At 51.1% G+C, this 18,722-nt stretch overlaps 1 protein-coding gene across 1 annotated transcript; it reads right to left on the bottom strand.

Moving 5' to 3' along the window:
- Positions 1 to 378: 378 nt before the first annotated feature.
- Positions 379 to 18,615, bottom strand: PLEKHO1 (pleckstrin homology domain containing, family O member 1; the record flags this gene model as incomplete). The annotated part of the gene is made up of 6 exons (XM_009698777.1): positions 379 to 1,350; positions 1,868 to 1,969; positions 3,915 to 4,019; positions 5,478 to 5,618; positions 17,750 to 17,898; positions 18,592 to 18,615. Coding segments are annotated over 6 exons (1,286 nt in total), but the record flags the coding sequence as incomplete, so codon positions are not given.
- Between the last annotated feature and the right edge of the window lie 107 nt (positions 18,616 to 18,722).

Genomic DNA, 18,722 nt, shown 5'->3' with positions numbered 1-18,722 from the left:
CCCCGCTAGCTGCAGTCCAGCGAGTGCCTCTGATGACTCGCGTAAAACTTGAGGTCAGCCTGAACTTCCGAGCATCGTCAAGACAGTTCCTGGATAGTGGGGACTTCCAAGCATTGGCTGGGACGGACACCTTTTTTTTGTCATTTATTTCCAAGAGGACAGTGAGGGAACAAGACGAGACTCTTGATCACGGAGCTGTAACGCAGGATACAGCTCAGACGTTAGAGCAGCAAAGCCAGGGCTTATACAGCGCAAGAGCATCTGTACCCATTGTTATGCACGTGCTGCTCCAGGCATGCAGGGGCATTTTCTTGCATCCTCCAAGCATGACAGAAGTCGGGGGCCTGCGGTGCAAAGGGTGCTCTTTAAAAAAGGAGGTATAAACGGTAACTGAATTTATTGGAACACAGGCTTGTTTCATCAGGGGATGTGATGGAGGAAAGGAAGGGTTCAAGCTTTGAGAAGCAAAACTGGGTGAGAACAGGCACCTTTCACTCTTTTGAACACTGTAAATAATAATAATTCAAAAAAAAGACCAAATGGCCGCCCTCCCCTGTCCCTCCCTCCCAATCCCAAGGCTTGCCTTCACATCATGCTCTTCCTGTACTGAGACTGTGAGCTCTGTTTGGGTTTTGAGTCCGACTGCTGCAGTTCAAACTGTTTGTACAGGTCCCTCAACTCTTTGATCTCCTGCAACACCCTCTTGGCTTGGCTCCAGGTGGAGGAAGCCTCCCCCAGCAACCTCTCAGATTCCTGCAGGATCCTTTCAGAGTCCGACTTGGAAGATGATGAGGAAGAAGAGGTGGTGGTGCTGGTGCTGGTGTTGGAATCCTTGGTCTTTCTCTTGCCTTCCCCGTAGCCCTTCACCTCTGTCAGCAGTTCCTGAGTTTTTTCCAGTTTCAGTGCAACCAGTTCTTGTATCCGGGACAGCTGCTCTGGTTCTGCTGAGGCAAACTGAGCCTCCAGCCCTCTCCTCAGCACCGCCCGGTGCGTGGAAGAGTCCTGTCGAGACAGAATTTCTTCCATGGAGGCACATTTATTTTTTTCTGAGTGCGAGAGCTTTTTGGGGACCTGCGGTGTGTACATGGTCCCTTTGTCAAAGGAGTCATTGCGCTGCCCAGATCTGTCCCATGAGGTCACCTCCCGTCTCGGGAGGCTCCCAGTCCGGCCTTTCTCTGATGACTTGACGTTCTCTGAATCCGACCGGCGCCGTCCAGCAGTAAGATGTGCCACTGACTTATCCAGATCCACCCGGAAACTCTCTTCACAGGTGCTGTGATCCTCTGGAGAGGCGTCTTCCTCCTGGATCAGGTCGAGTGTCAGCATGCCATCAGAGGTTGAGGTAGATGCCTGAAGAAGCAGATAAAGAAGAGCCGTGTTATCACAGGAACAGACGTGGCTGCACACTACTTCTGAGTGTCTCTTATACCTAAGATATGTGTCACCTGCACCGGGACGAGGAGAAACAGCAAGTGTGACCTAGTGACAGAGCCCCAGGTGTGCTGGGTTCGTAGCTGAGATGCAGATCAGGTGAACAGCCTTGGACAAGCCATCTGCGCTAGCCCATGATGGAGTTCCCCAGCTGTGTGACTCTTCTCCATCAGGAACCTGAAGGATCATTTCATTTTCAGCATCAGGAAAATGGGTGTCAGTGATGGCAAGCTACCGCTTTGCAAAAGGGTTTGCACAATGCAACGGTCTACGAGAACCGAGGACGAGATTTGATGGCCCAGGACAGCCCTGGGTCTTACGACAATTTTCAGTTCAGGCCAGAGCTCAAACACCGGGTCTTCTTGTACCTACTTCCAAATGCAATAGTTACAAGGGAACTTTACCAAAACAGGTATCTGGAATTTGTTATACGTACCACAGCCATCAAATGTCCCCGCGTTGGAGGGCGTCGGGAGTGCTGTATTTTTGCTCTGTCACGTGTTGGGTGGGCGAGGTAGCTGTCCTCTTCGACAGTAACCTAAAGGGGTGACAAAGGCTAGTGAATGTCCAGGAGCATAGGAAATATGAGCCATTCCTTGTTTCTGTAGCTGTAATCAGCCAGATGCACTGCAGCAGACCATTTATTCCATTTATACCATTAACCATTTATTCCTGCAGGATTCCTTTTCTGTTGTGACCTGGCCATGTGCTGAGGGTGAGCTTCTCCCACATAGCTCTGGGCCAGGATCCTTCTGTGTGTGCCCAGGCACACCTGGAACTGAGAGGTTTGTAAAACCTGCCTGTGCAGTGTCGACAGCATACTGGTCCCAAGGGCCATCACTGGTCCGAGACTTGTAGGTGGGACTCACTGATCTCTGTGTTTACAAGGATGCACGTTCTCCTGGAAGGAGATTTGCAGGGAGAGCCAGCAGGGAATGGGGTGTGGGAATCCAACCTTCTAAGAGTCTTAGAGTGTTTCCCTAGCCTCTCCCCTCTGTGCCTTGATGGGATCAGATCTGCTGAAGTCATTCCTGACAATTATCTGTTGAATCTGCTTGTCAAGATTTCAGCAACAGGCTCTCCTTGAAGCAATCTATACCATTGCTTGCTATGCTGCTTTCTGCTCTACAGCTTCTCCTATGGCCTGACCTTCGTTTTCCTTCACTACAGGGTTTTGTGTTGCCATCCAAGAGAACAAACAGCGTCACGGCAGTGGGCCGCCTGTATTGCGGTAAGTTGAATGTGGATGAGATAGATCTGAGACAGATCTAAACTCAAGAAGAGTTGTCATGAAGCATTAATGTGAGACAGCGTTGAAATGCTCTTTCAAACTGCAGCCCTGGTAGCGAGGGGCACAGCCTTCTCAAGGTTAGTTATCAGTCACACTGGAATAAACTATGTGGGAATGCTCATACCGATCTAAACCTGGCCTCCGTCAGCTCGGCTGTGGTTGTAAGCGTACGCTTTGTCTGCAGGAGGAGGCCGAACTGATGTTGCTTTGTTCTTTTTTCTAGTAGAAGCTGCTTTGCGTAATTGTGGTAGTGACTTTGGGAGTTTCATGCAGCAATGATGCTGCCGCTTTCGAAGCGGTAGGAGCTATACTAGTTACACTTTGTGTGGACATGTTCTCGACTAGGCAGGGCTATACTGTTCCAGGGTCCTCCTATTGCTGCCCCACAGTGCACTGATGCCTCATCTCCCTGGTTGCCCCTCCTTACTAAACGGAGAGCCTGACCTGTCCTGGCAGAAATACATATGCCATGCTGTGCTGAGAAGGCAGGATTAAACCTTCCTGGTTTGAGCCTTGAACAGTAGGAAAGGATCTGTAAAGTTTAAATGCCCAGTAAGTCCCCTTCCTTCAGCCCAAGCAGTGGAAATGGGCCTGTCTCTTGGAGACAGCGACTGAGAGGGGAGGGGTAGGCAGGATGAAGATGGACTGCGGTGGGTTGACAGATGGTGCCATGCTATTAGGGTGCTCTGAAGATAGCATGGGACTATATTGGTTTTCAGTTAATTCCTTAATTCAGTTCCGCTACTTAAAGCTCCTTTGCAAACATGAGCACGCTGCATGATTGTCCAGGAGCAGGGAGGAAAGACTCTCCAAAGCCCTGGGAAACCATTCCAAACATTGTCCCACCGTCCCTGTGCGAGGCAAGGCTGGGCTCCAAAGCGAAGGCATCTCACTGCGGCCGGGTGTGACAGGCCCTCGGCAGCTGCCCCTTGCCGTCACTTTGCAACCAGCGCTGCACATTAATCCTGAGGCTGGGATGATCGAACTATCCCAGACCTTCAGGAGAGCCCACTCTATAGGTGTTGGTGTCTGTGTTTGAGTGCAGTCCATAAAAAACCAGTGGCTCTGCACTCCTTTTAAAGGGGAAATGGAGAGGATAGGAGGTGGTGCTGTCTCCAGCAGTCTAAAATCTTCACCCAAGATTAAAGTTGAGACAATGGAGCCTGGGTCCAGCCCTCAGAGTCCTGCTCACCTCATCTAAGATGCGGTTTTTAGCACGTGTGATTGCAGAGTTGAGGGCATTAATCCAGGACTCTTTCTCCTCTGGACTCACAGCCAGGAAGATCAGATTTGGTGCCTACAAAAGAGGGAATTCAGGTCAGTGCCAGTGACTAAACTCATACAGAGATGCTTTCACACTGTCCCTGCCCACAGAAAAGCAACACAGCCTTTACAGCTGGCTTGCCCTAATGGGAAAATGCAAAGCAGACCTGATCCTCCAGCCCTGCAAAACGGCACTGGTCTGCCACACACTGCGCCCGGCCTCTCTGCTTCTTGGCAGCCCTTTGCAAAGCAGACCATGATTCCTCACAGTACCCAGCTTTTCAGACCAAAAGCTGTGTACCATATTTACTCCCCTCGTGGCTGCAGTTCCTCCTTCCCCCTCTTTGCCTTCCCACACACCATCCTAGATTTTGCCCTCATCAAACGATGATGCAGCCTTTCTGTGCATCTGCTGCTCACATGCGATTTATCTGTTGCCACCTCAGACTTTGACAGAGTCTGTTAGACAAGCAGCTACAGTAGGTACCCACAGAAGGAGCCGGATTTTCCATACTTTGATGTCAGATGCACACCGAGGGCAGAGCAGTTCTGAAAATGCAGCGTGTACAGGGGATCCAGGATCCTTAGGGGGTTTTTTTAAGTTAGATACTCAGTAGAAATGAGTTTTAGCCTCCACAATGTTTTGTTCAATTCTCTCCATTGCTCCGGGCGCTTGGGGACAGCACAGCCGCTTTCCATTTTCCCCTTCCCTTTTTGCATTTCATGGTGTTACACAACCCTTATCAAAGTGTGGGGTGGGCAAGCTTGATCTGCTGAAACAAGTCAGAACAAACAGTGTAAATCCAGCTCGCGTGTGTGGCTGTGGGTGGGTGCATGCCAGAGACGGCTTGTAGTTGGAGACTGGCTCTCTTTTTGCAGGGGCAGCTGAGACCTCACGGGAAGTCCTGCTCCTAGGTAGCAGTGCCCCCATTCTGGCACTTTTTAGCTTTCCTCTGGGCAGAAAGTACGCCTGGGACAAAATCCCGTGCAGCTCTTTTGATGCTGCCCAGATTTGGGCAGCAAAGCTAAGGACCATTAGCATCCCTCCCTTCCCTGCCTCCCCCTGTGAATAAACAAGTGCGTTCAGCTAAACCTCAGCTGCCAGGGGCGGCGGCAGTAAAATGGCTTTGTCCTTGCCCCTGGCAAATGTTCTGATACCTTCCTTTCCGAAAGTCAGAGTACAGATCCAGAGCTAAGTGCTTAGTCATATTTACTTGGTGCAGCAGAGGCCCGAGTCCTCTCCCAGCAGAAACCCTGCTTCTCTCTCCATCTCTCACTCTTGCTATCAATCCTGACGTGGTAAATGGACATTTTTATATTTTAAAGCACGAGACACAGTCCAGGCTCCTACCCAACTCAGCCTACCCAGTTTCGCCCCCCAGTTACTGTGTCAAGCCCTGGGGCCTGGAGCAGGTCACTGAGGGGCAGCCTGGCCTGCACCAAGAGCCGATGGCTTTCTGGGGCTGACCGCATGCTTGAGAGCAAAGCGTACCGTGTTTCCAGGCTGTCGGGAGTGAGCGAGGGTAAATTTGCTGTGGTTCTTTTTGCTTCTGCTTTTGGACTTCCTGAGCTCTTCGCATTTCTCATAATCACTCAGGTCAAACATTTCCTGTATGTTTTTTTCATCTTTTACCTGCGAAACAAAAATAAAATTACAGTCTTGCGGATGTCAGACAGAGAGGCAGTAACAGGGCTGCTGCTCCAAGGCAGGGGGGCGCCTGGCTGGAGCTGCTGTCTGCATGGGGGTTTGAATGTACAGAATGTGTGCCGGAGCCTTTGGCGTGTGACGTGGTCACTGAAACGTTGTGCGAGAGTCTTCCACCTTAAGGCACAAATGCAGTAATAACACTGTTAGCTGGGCCGTGCTACACTTGGTTTTGGCAGGGAGAAGCAGAGATTTTCAACACGATAGTTTTGACTCGAGTCTCTTCTGGAACGAGGGGGACATATTTAGAAGGATAACTTGAAAATCACAGTCTCCTAGGTTAATTCCTGCTTTGCTATGGATTCCTTCGGGACTGAACTGCCTCTCCCACCCTCAAAGTTACTGGGGCTAGGCAGAACTAACATGCAGGTGTGATCAAACACAGTGTTTATGTTTCTGGACCCTCCAAATAAATAGGATTTACTCCAGGAGCAAGAAGAGGACCCTGTCTGCTAGGAGGAGGTTTGTGCAGAGGTAGGAGATGCTGGGACGAGGTAGACTTTCATCTGCTGATTAAAAGGGGCAATCATATTAGCGCTTGTTGCTTTTCTGGAGACAGTGTAACAAAAGTTTGAGGGATAAAGATTAGCACTTCCTATTTTTAACCTGGTGGTATTACTGAAGCCTGTGCTGACAGCTGATTTGGGGGGTGGATGAAGCACATGCAGTCCCAGATTACTGACACGATGCGTGTGCTGCTCTCCCTCGCTGCTGAGCCTCATCCCTTGCAAAGGGGCCATGGGCAGAACTCACCCAGGCACCAGTCTCTGCCCACATCATGGATTTTGTTTTGGCATCCGCTTGCCAGGCTTTCACTGCCGGGTGGCTGGCCAGGCCCCCAGAGACCTTCGGCAGCCAGAGGATTCGGGGAAGGTTTTTGAGAAGGAAGGGAGTGCTAAGGCTTGGCCTTCGCTGACAGAAGCACTTCTTGGTTGTCCTTTAAAGAGTCATCCAGTGGCCACTTTGCAGCTTTTACAAGATCTCACTTTTTCCAGGCCTATTCCCCAACGCTTTCTGTATTAGCCATGGTGTGGCAGACACGCAGCTATAGATAAATATCGTAGAGGCTTAAATTAAAGATGTGACTTGCACAGGGTCACGAAGGCTGTGGCTGAGCTGGGGAGGAAGCCTGGGTCTTGATGCTGTCCTCTGACAGTCAGCCCCTGACCTGAAGGTGCTGTCACTCGGGGGACACTTGGAGCACAGAAGAGAAGGCACAGACCGTCTTCTGCCTGTCCCCCCTTCATTTTGTACGGCTTTCCTCTTCAGTGCTATCTTTGATGCGCTACCCTCACATCCCACTCCTACAGCAGGGCAGCTCTACTCTTTCCATGCTAAACATGAGGAATGTGGGTAACTGGGATGGGGAGAGAACTTGGTTTTGCATGTCTGCTAAGGACTGAACCGTCGCAGGCTCAAATCCGTGTCAGTCTGCTTAATCCGACTCCAACCGGGGTCATTGCAGGCTGGGATCTGCGGCAGAGTTTGAGTAACACAGGTGTTGGAAAGGCAGACGGTGGTGAAGCCATATCTCTTGGATTTTTGAAAGGACTCCACCCCATTTAATATGTTTCCTCTCTAGTTTTGGGAAGCACTGAAGGAATTCCCCAGGATTTTTTCAATAGAATTTAAACAAAGAGGCTGTAACCAGCTTTCTAACCAGAGACACAGATAAACTGACCATCTGGCCTTGCATAACGACGGCAATTCCCCCTCGATCCCTTTTCCTTCTGTCCCCTGAGTTTGTTTTCAAGAACTAGGAGGCAGACACTGTAGACAGCTATTCTTGAAGCTATTGCTTATTTCTGCCCATAACAATGGCCAGCATGTATGGGCTATTATGAACCGATATGGAAATGTCTGTCGCAGATAATGTCTATCTATATATCCTCCTGTGCATCTCTAATCGGCTTTTATCTCTTCCCAGTACTGTCCTACAATCCACCTCTTTCCAAGAATCTTGGCTGAATTCAGCCCTACTCATTTGCAGCAGGAAAAGCCGATCCCCTCTGAGCCCCCAGCTGTGACACAGCGGTGGCGGAGGAGTCCTTACTCCAGATGTTTGCTCATGTAGGTCACTAGGACTTCCCCAGCCCTTGCCTCCTTTCTCAGACATGCAGAGCCTGCGCTGTGAACTCATGGGAGCTGGGACTCAAATCTTGCCTCTAGGAATATCTACAGAAGGCTGCAGAAAGGACGTAACCGGTGTAATTGGTTCAGATAAACACCCTTCAGGTGTAGCGTGTCCTTTAAAAGACTTGGACTGACGAGTGCCAGGGCTCTAACACCGCGTATGCCTACATGACACGCAGAAGAGACCCGGCTGCACAGACAGTAATATCACTTCCACCACAGTGCCGTGTGTGTGTGTGTGTAGACCAGTTATAATATGCTTAAGAACTGAGAATAAGCAACATCTATTTGCATTAAAAGGATGATGTTGGGGTCCCATTTCTAAGTTTTGGACAAGGTGTGCAGGTTCAGCCCCCCTCCAGGTATTTTGTGGGGGTGGATGCACGTGTGGCTACCGTGGCTACCATTAAGGATGTGGGCCAGAGTGAGTCAGGTGCCCAAGGATATGTCTGCCCTTCAGCCAGCGCTGCAGCACAGGGAGAAGGGCAGGTTTGCGCTCACTTTGAATTGATTCCCTCTTGTACACAGCCTTGGTAGTATAATGAGGCCGTAAAGTGAATGGGGCTGTAATTTAGTCATTTGAGCGTGGCTTTGTTCTGTCTTTGCGGTGGGAAGAGGTCTCAGCGTCAGCCTGAAATGGGCTCCGTTGCGGTGATGCAGTGGCAGGGATTTCACGGGGCACGGGGAGCACGGCAGTCTTGTCTCACAAGGGGCATTGCCAACTGATGTCCCCCCTCTCTCCCGCACTGAGACACGCAGGCAGAGAAGCAAGCAGCAAAGTAACAGAGCGTTCAGTGTGTGAGCGGTGAAACTAGAGAGAAGGAAGGTGAAAGGCAAACTTCAAAAATACCAGCCAGTTCTTTTGTCCTTTGTGGGAGGCTACTGAGGCCAAAAAGAGGGAGGTGGTGGGCATGAATTACAGAACAGAGCAACCTCATAGGCAGGAGAGGATGAGTGCTCAGAGGCCGAGGATAGTCATACCCCCTGTCCTCTGTAAAAAAAAAAAGAAAAAAGCAACCCCTAAAGACCCACAAAGCTCCTGGAACCACATAGTCAGCAAAGCCTAAATCCCGATCACCTACATCGATAGGAGGTGGGTGGCAAACCTGCAGGGTGTCTGCTCTCCTCCACATTTGCAGTGAGATTGGAGCCATGCAAATAAAACCTGTGAGGTTTCACCAGCAGAGAATTTGGCTTGATGTGCTCCCAGCACCCAGGCAACGCACAGGTCTTTGGATAACATTTTGGAGACCGTTGGGAGGAAGTAGCCTCAGGTGTCCCTTCTTAGGAGGAGGGAATGAAGCGCGATTTCTCTGTCACCCAGTGTGGTTTGTAAAGGGAATCGCAGGGACAGCACAGCAGCATCGATCTTCATTTATGTCAGGGTGACCTACCACAGCTCGTCACGCACCCAGGGTGCTGTGTGTCTGAGGAGCTAATCCTACCGATGCAGATTTACTATGACCATTATGTTTGCTTGTTTGTTTTCTTCTCCTTTGCTGAATATAGATTGAACACAGATTTTTGAAAGTGAGGAGTGCTTCTTAGTCTCAGATGCCAAACTTAAAACTCTTTAAGAAAAAGTCTGACTTCTGGGAAAGGCTGAGCCTCTCCTCTGAACAATCCTCAGTCTGGTTCCCCATCCCCAGTTTGTCTCTTGCAGGGAAGATGGCTTAAACAGGCTCTCCAGGGCCTGACAGTTCCTCTTTTCTACAGCTCCTTTTAGAGAGCTAAGGAAAAGCTTCCCTGCCTGGGGCAGCGTATCCTCTCATGACCACTGCACGGGTTTGCACACTGGCCTGTGAAGCAGCTGGAGCTCTGCAGATGTGGGTATTTTTTGGATCCTGCTGCATTCACTAGCCTTTCTTAAAGTATCCCACACCATAGTTGGAGGCGGGGAGGAATCGGGGACCTCTTGGCTTAATGTGCAAGGAAGGGAGAGGCCTGGATGGTTGATTTTGGCAAAATCATTCCTAGCTGGGAGGTGGCCAGCAGGTCTTTCCTTCCTCACAGCTGCTGAGTGCCTGGCATGCAGCGAGCTGATGGATCTCAGAGCCTCATGGGCAGGTAGGTCCTGCACTCCTTGCCCTGCAGGGAAGCTCTGGATTGAAAGGATTAAGGTAAATCCCAGCAGTTGCTGCCATGGCTCTCTGCTGGCTTTGCCATCCGTGTTGTACCTGCTCTAGGCAGACAGAACAATTTCTTGCCCTGGGGTTCAGCCTGGCTCCTCCCCACGCTCCCAGAAATGCTTCCACACTCCAGGTAGGCCAGGCGAGGGGAAGGGAAAGTGAGGCGCAGAGAAGGAACCCAAAGTGTCCCCCATCACCTAAGACAAAGCCAGGTCCCTAAAGCAGGGTACGTTAGACCCTGGAGCCAGACAGTCCCTGCACCCCCAGTGGCAGCGGGCACTGCTTGGGGTGTAGCTACGCTCCAGACAGCCACGCAGCCGCCGGCTAATCCGGGCCCGCAGTCAGCGGCGAGATGTGCTGAGGCTGACATTGCTGGCGTGTTGCTAAAGTTCAAGGAGGGGAGCTGCATTCCTCGCACGCCTCGCCCCCGCAGCTGCTGCCCCAGCAGGGCCAGCCCAAAGGGACACCAGCCACGATGACACTCCCTGTGCCCATGGGACATGGCGATCCTGTGGACACGTAGTGGGTCGGAACATCATCCATGGTACCCAAAGTACCTTCTCTCGAAGGATTGTAGGGCTTATTTCTAACCTTGCAGCTAGTCATGCTTCCAAAGGTCTGTTTTCTCCTGTGTGAATGCTCCTTCACTGCATTCTGGTAACGGGAGGATCCCTAATGTGCTTTAAATTAACTGCCCCTTGGGTGTGTTGCTGACAGAGTTAAATTTTCCTCCCTCATCAAGCTGTCACCTGCAAGAACTCTGAACCTCCTTGATTCAGATCAGGGCTGTGTTTTGGGGCCGAACCATGAGCGAAGTGGCAGGGCAGTCACTCAGTCACCAGGCAAAGTTCTGCGGGTTTCCTTAGATTTGTTCGGTGGAGATTGGCCTGAGCTGTTCCCTGTTGGGATGTGACATGCTCAAAGTAAATGCGGAAGGTACAGAAAATCACAAGACACCAAGTGTAACATATCCACGAGACATTCAAGAGGTCATAATGTGGCTCAGGGTGTAACAAGAAACCTACAGATTCTCGGTGAAGCTGAATATCCAAACATGGGCGGTCTCGGGGACAGCATCAGCCAGCATATTCCCCTCTCGAGCTGAGATCAAAGTTTCACTTCCTCAAGCCAAGCAGCTCTACCATCTAGCAAGGGACAGAAATTTCTGCAGAGCTTAGCTAAAATCAGGCTGTCACTAAGATAGGCATCCACGCATGTGTGCAACACCGGCTCTGGCAGTGCCGGGAAGCGGCACTGGTGAGGGGACTGGCAGGTGACGGGGGGCACATGAGTTTAATGTCCCGTCCTGTCACCGGCTCCTTGTTCTCAGTTCCCTGGCTGCACAAGGGAGGTAGCCGTGCGATTCCGCTCCGCAAAGGAACTAGAAAAAACACAGAGAGCATCGGGAGAGTTTCAGGTATTACAGTAACAGAGCCCTGCAAAAACCTGTGGACGCCGGGTAAATGGCCCATATAGAGTGGGACACTGCAGATGGTCCACTTTTTCCTTCTTTAGTACCAGTTAAAGTGCACGTGTGGAGAGAAGACAGGGATACAGATAGCGTGTTTGTGCAGGCACCGGCGCAGCAGGACCCTGGTTTCGGCCAGGGCCTCCGGACCTCGGTAGAACAGAAATGGCAGCACTCCAAGGGACTGCCTCCCCATCTGCACACCTGCATCCTGAGCGGGAGGCTGCACCGTGAACTCGGTAGCTCAAGGGCATGGACATGACCTTCCAGGCCTTTTCACGTCCAGATGGCTGCCCTCAGCTAACGAGGGGATAGCAGCAGAAAGTTGCTCTATCTATCTACTCCAGTCCCTTGCCCCAAAGAGTCACCAGCCAAGGCTACCAGGAACACAGGTCTCTCAGAGTCAGCCGGGCCCTGAAGAAGGAGCCCTGTGCTGGAACCAGCTCTTTTGCATCCCAGTGCTGCACTGGAATCCCAAGGCCGTGCTGCCTCATCTCACAAGCTGCCTCCCTTGCAGGGAAAGGGACTCAGGCTGCGTGGTGTTTCTGCCTAGGTGTTCTTTGACCCTCTCCCTGGTTGTGCAGGACGGTTTCATTGAGACAGAAAAGACACTTGGCTGAAACTTTTTACCTTGCTCTGCAAAGCGTAGAACAGAGCTTGGCCGAGCAGAAGGAAGGTAGAAGGGAAAAAGACGACTTAAAAGAGCAAGAGCAGGAGAGGTATAGAAGGGGCAGCAGGTCCCAGCCATGCAGTCACAGACCATTCTTGTGTAGCCGAACGCCGAGGGTTTAAACACCAAGCTCTCACTTAGCACTACTATCTGTAAACACGTATGCAATTGCACAGCTCTGATTAACCCCTTGTGCACCTTGAACGCGACGGACCCCGACAGATTTCCCTGACCTACCAACCGCAGATGTGACACAGAGCCAGAGAACGTGGCCACCCCAGACACAGAGGCATCCGCCAGGTGCGAAGGCAGAGCATGAAGTGCCGTCACAGTACCAAGTGCGTGAACGGCCCATGCACAGAAACACCACAAGCACTTTGCAGGCTCCATCACACGCATGAACCATGTATGTGAACTCTAGACACCACTTCGAACGTGTACACACGCGCACGCACGCACCCCTTCCAGGCAGCGAGAGCGTTGTGCAGTGTTTGCTGGTGCTGTAACAAATGAGGAGCGAGAACAGACTACTTTTCAAGTGCTCTTGTGCTAATTGAGTCGATGCTTTTGGTAGCAAACAAGAAAAGGCTTAAGGAAGCCCAGAGAAGCATTTCCTCATTAACATCTCGTCATCACAGAGTCCGTTCATGCTGTCTGGACAGCCCTGGGCTTCCTGAGAGGAAGTGGTAGGAGCCCAGCTGTGTCTGGGTTAGTCGGACTGCTATTCCCAAGTGCAGAGCAATAACAAAGCTGTGCTAGAAACAAGAGAACAATTACCAGAAATTTGCAGGGAGGGGGGGAGGGAACTGGTGTGGAGGAGAGCGAGGGGAAAGAATGCAAAAATGCTGCTAAGAAGGTGTTCTTTTGCTTAGCAGAGCTGAGCTCACTTCAGCACTTCTTGTCTTGCGTGTTTCTGCCCTGAATGCTTTTTTTGGCTGATGACCAAATGCTAAATAATGAAGGGGGTTTTTGCGTAAGTTCACAGAGTTCGGCTTGCAGCAGGGGTACAGATCGCTGTGCAGGCTCAGAGCCCCTGGCTGAACAAGCTCTGAAAGCCTCAGCTACCATTTTGATGCATGGTTGGAAGAGCAACCGGTTCTAGGTGTTAGAGCAGATTTCACAGCTTCCCAAGGTCGATGCCCTAATAACTCAAAAGCTCTGTTTGCATTTTCCAGGCACATCAGCTGGTCTGATAAAATATATTTCCTCTGCCGGGGAGAAAGCCCAGGCTTCCATCAGGCGTTCACATCTTCTCCTAAAATAAAGAAATCAGGGCTAGCCTCTAACCTGCAAGCCCAGGTCCTAGGTAGGCAACTGAAAAAGCACACAGATTCCCAGAAGGAATCAGTGTGGATATTGATGGGATTTTGGTAGCCTGACTCTGCCTGTGACAGTTAGCCTTTTGGAAACCTTCAGCCCTTCCAGATATCAGACTGGTGCTCAGCTCCCAGCAGTTGTCTTTGTGCAACATCACTACCTGCCCTGAGCTGACATCTTTCCCAAGGGATCCCACCGTGTGTGACACACAACTCCCCCCCTTCCTAGGTACCTCGTGCCTTAGGGAGATGAGTATTATTAGCCCTGCTTTCCAGATGGAGAAATTCAGGCAAAAGTAAATAAATGTCTGGTTTGAATTCATTTAGTGAGTGCGTGGCAGAGTGAGGACAGCATCCAGGAGTCCTCGTACTTAACCCCTTCTTCTGCTGTGCTCTGAGCTGACAGGGAGAGGCCGGGAGTCCTGCTTTAGCCGCTAAACAACCTGCCTTCTGTTCTCGAGCGGCTGCTGAGCTTAAAAGAACCTGACAAGAAACACCAAGGTTAATATGAGAGTTAACTTGTAAGCTCCATCCACCAGATCCACATTGCTCCGATGGCTTTGATGGAGCAAAAATAATTTATAGCAGAGGAGGGCTTTGATCTTTTGCAGAAACGGACAATTGAGTCTCCTCTCCCATCACTGCAGAAATCGGGCTGAGATTCAACCTGCCTAGTGGCCATTTCCACTAGTGTTTTCTATTCACGTCTCCTCAGGGTCTCCATTATTTAATTCTCTCTCTGGCTGCATCCAGTGCCTGCCCCATCAGCCACACCGGCGGTGGCAGGGATTCAGAAGTGGAGAGGCCTTTCTCCAGAGCAGCGAAGAGCCTCTCAAACAGCTCATCACCACAACCCAGCAGTGGCTCCATTTTCTCCACTGGGCATAATTTGATGTGTGAAAAACACAAAAGAGGCTCCGTCCTGTTCTGCTTGACAAATCCCAATTTATTAAGCTATTTGCGGAAGCTGCAGGCACCTGCTGCCAGGAAAGCGAGCGTGCCGAGGGAGCCTTGTGCTCCGGGAGCAGAGCTCTGAAACACGCGTTAAGACCTGTGGACAGGAGGGAGTGATGGCTACGGGCCTCCCCAGGGCAGACCTCAGTTCTTGTTGGTATGTGAAGGCCTGGCTTTGCTAAGGAATACCACAAACCCGCGCCATGTGTTCAAAGACCCGCCTGTCTTTGAACAGAAAGTCCTGGCAATGCACAGCGACGGGCAGTCACACCAAACGTGTGCCCGCCATCCACACGCGTGCACACAAGCTTGCTCACCCAGACAGGCAGTGCCACGTACCACGGGCTTCGTATATTGAGATTCCCGGAGATGCGGGACCCGGTGAGACAGGCGTATTCTTCAGTCCCGCGGGCACACAGAGTCACTTCAGTGCACGTGCAGGCAGCAACCACATTTCTACACAACCACCGATTCTTCCATATAAAGACATAGGCAGTCACTGCTGCGTGTTATTTATGGTCTTTCATGCACATATTCATACACATAGAGCCACAGTGCTGCTTCAGTTGCACATGCACTAGGGGGTTTTTCCGCCGTAAAGAAATACATGCACGCTCCCTGAAACAAACACAAATGCTCCTTGTTCAGAACTAGCGCCCGCATGGCCCCTCAGCCAGCCTGGTCCCTCTTCTGGGGTCAGAGCACACAGATATCTGAGCGGTAGCTGCCTGGATGTATTTGGGAGGGAGGGACGGACAGACAGACGTCTTTTCCCTGCACATCTTCACTGGTGTTGATTCCTGTATGAATACATTTTGGCTTGTGCAGGCTTTCCTGTTCCTTAGCCAAGTAGAGCCTTTGCTGTCAGTTTATTCTCCAGGGTTCAGACAGTTGAGGTACTGGAGAGAGACATAACCACCCACCCGGCAGCGCTGGGTGTCCAGGACGTCCCCGTGGTACTGCAGCCAGTGGCAGTCCAGCTGGTGACTTCAGGGTGGCCAGGATTTTGGCAAACGCTCTTTGTTTTCCCAGGCAAGATCCAGAGAACTTCCCATCAAAGGGAGGGTTCCGACACTGCTGAAGGGAGTGTATTGTGCCACACAGCATGGCATTGCTGTCCCGGACAGCCGCTGTGCAGGTCTGGGCTGCAGACGGAGGGTCCGGGAGGATCCTCCAAACCAGGCAGCTCTGGAGACGCTGCGGTGACAGTCCCGTCCGCCTTGTTCTGCCTTTCCTTCAGCAGGGCCAAGTTTCTCCTTCTACCCACCCATAGGACTCCTTCCCCCACTGGATGGTGGTGAGAGGGACCCTGAACAGTTCCTGTGTCTGTCTCTAGGTTCCCCCAAAACCACAGACACGACCTCCCTGCTAACTCAGCTATGAATGACAGTATTATTCAGCCTCATCACTGATAACTGCACCTTCACACCTACCTGAAGGACCATAAAGCATCCTGCTAACGCCATTAAGCATCTGCTCAACCTGCAGTGAATTTACCGTTACAGAGTCAGCCTATTCCCAATCCCTTCCCAGCAGTTCCAACTGTGTCAGCACAGCCGATGCAGTCTGATCCCAGCAGGCAGCTCCCCTAGCATTTGGACTTGGTCATGGTTACTTCTCTTCCAGATCTTGGCTCAAAAAGTACAAGCTCCAGTTTGATCCCCGTTAACCAGGCTTAAGTATATGGTTCTGCTCAAGCACGTGCTTCAGTGCTGCCTTCAATTGGGGCCCCGGTACAGAAGAGCCATTGACCCAGACCGGTAGAACACGAGGCAGCAGGTAAAATCCTTCCAGCCATGTAATCTGTCTGTCTAGCAGTTTCTAAACTCTGATCTGTGGCCCCAGAGGCATGTGAGCTGCTTGTAAGAGTCATGCAAGACAAGCAGGCCTGCTGTTGAGAAATACACACTATACAGTCTGCGTTACTGCCGGAAAATTTGGAAGGACCACAAATCAAAGGAGATTTGTACCACTCGCTGTGGACCTCTCGCATCCATCTTTCCATCTAACTTTTCCCATCCATAAATGTATCTATAGATTCATCACAGGTTTAGTGTATGTAGAGTTTACCAGTAGTGTTGTCTACAGTCTCTAATCTTTCTCTTATTAGCTCTTTTTACCTCAGCACTTCCGAGGCACCGAACCCCCAGCCTGCAGACAACATTTGTTCCCCACACCCGTCTCTCTCTCCGGTTCTGGAGCAGCCAAGAGATCAATGGGAGCGAGCTGTGAAATGCCAACAGATAGCGAAGTGTGACCTGGGCTTTCAGTCCACTTTTAGGCTATTTCTGTGTTCTAATAACCCCTGATCCATCTGCGCTTTGCCATGCCCCGTGATTCAATTAGCCTCTAAATCAAATTACGCTTGGCGCTTTGGACCCTATTATCTCTCCAGATAAAGCTGGGCCAGGTAGGCATGCATCTGAACAACAGACGGCCCTGCAATGCCCGTCAGGGAATAACCTCCCCTTAGGGGAGGAAACCCACCGAGACCCAGAGCTGGATTTTTACCCCAAATGCCCTGTCCTAACACCAGCCCGACTCCAAACAGCCCCTGTGCCTCTTCTTGTGGGCACAACTCTCACTAGTGCTGGCGATGAGTTTTTTAAAGGGTAATCAGAGGGAAGAGTGCTCTTGCCTGGGGAGTTCTTCCTGATGAATTTATCAAGATAAAAACTAAGAGGGGAGGCTGTGCAAGGACAGCCGGATCCCAGCCTGCCACAGCCTGCAACGCTCAGCCTGATCGTCACATCCAATTAAGTCTAATGAAAACACTACATTAAACCCCAAAGCCCAGCCGCTGTTGAGCGGAGATGAGGGGGAAGAGAGGGGGCACGATTTGCAACAAGATGTTGAATCCGTGGTTAAATTTCCCCGTTGTCCTCTTGGTGGGGTGGTTCGGGGCGGTGGGGGGGGCTATAAGAGATGAAGGGACCCGTAAATGGGTCGATTCCCGCTGTTTTACAGTTCTTTCAAAATCGAGCCATGCAGCAGCTGGGAACAAGACCACTGTCGAACTTAATGACAGAGGACAGGCACAGAAGGAAGCTGGCATTGCCGTTTCGCCGCGGCGGCAAGAAGGATGAGGGTTTTAACTCTCGCTAAGTGAATCCTTTCATGTGTCCAGCACTGGGAAAATGTCTCCCAGCCAGAGCTGTCTGGGAGAGTCGCTGTTAGAGCTGACACACCGACACAGGCCAGGCTTTGCCGGTTCCGACTCGGGGGGGGGAAGAGAAGCCCCCGAGAAACCTCCTCAACCCAGGCTGAGGTGATGGAGGGGCGATGGCTGGGCAGGGGCTCTGGAGAAAGGCTGGGGCTGCTCGGCGTGTGCTTTTCATATGCAAAGGGAAGGAAGGGGGGATGGGAAAGGAAAATGAAACCGATCCTACCTCCTTCTCCGAGATGTAAAGCTGATCTCCCTTCAAAACCACATAACGGTTTTTCCAGATTTCCCTAAAAATTCCTTTCCCGCAAAATTTCCGCACCCAGCCGACCTTCTCTGGCTGCACAGATTGCTGGTTTCCATCCTGTTGCCCCTAACACAGAGAGGGAAGAAAATGGGGGGAAATGGTATTATTCGTGGTTTTACACTCCTCTTCTCCCCCCCCTCCCTCTTTGCCCAACTTTCGCCTCCCCCTCCCTCCGGCCCCTCTCTCCACCGAAGCTGGGACCGAGGTACTTTGCTTGATTCGCTCTACAGAGATTTTTCTGCTGCAGACGTGAAGCAACAACAATAATACCGAGGGGACGATGCAAAAATCGCAGGCAGGGTTTCACTCCGTGCATTATATAAGAAAGGCTGGTCTGTTGTATTTGCCTCATACAGCGTGCATTTGCCCATGGAAAGACGAATAGGAGGGTGTCGGGGAGCGTTTAAACTAGCTGGGTTTTTTTACTGCAGTGAAAATTGCATTTTTGAGCCTTTTATGAACAATTAATCCTAGAGATGAAATCCGTGTATGGGTTTATATTTAAGATTTCTTCACAGGCGGCGATAAGATCTCTGGGCACAGCAGACACACACATACAGCGCAGAGCAGAGGGAGAGCGACAGATAGATGGGGTCTCTGTATTTTATCGTTTCCTTGTGATCAAAAATGAAAACTGCCTGCCTACATCGCTCCGCGCTGAACGGCGAATAGTGTGTCCTGGCGAATTCAGGAGGAAGGAGAGGCACTGGGCAGTAGGAGAGATGGGTGCTGGGTTTGGTTTTGTTTTGAGCTGGTTGGGGTTTTGGTTTGGTTGTTTTTTTTTTCTTTGGTAAGGCAAGGGCAGGGGGAGCAGAGGCAAAGCAAACAACTGGAAATCAAGAGACGAGCCCCCCTCCCCAAAACATCCGGGAGCCTCCCCCACCCCACCGTG

Source organism: Cariama cristata, unplaced genomic scaffold (assembly GCF_000690535.1).
Source record: "Cariama cristata isolate BGI_N322 unplaced genomic scaffold, ASM69053v1 scaffold28254, whole genome shotgun sequence".
In the NCBI taxonomy this organism is placed as follows: Eukaryota; Metazoa; Chordata; class Aves; order Cariamiformes; family Cariamidae; genus Cariama; species Cariama cristata.
This window is presented reverse-complemented; position numbering and strand designations above follow the sequence as displayed.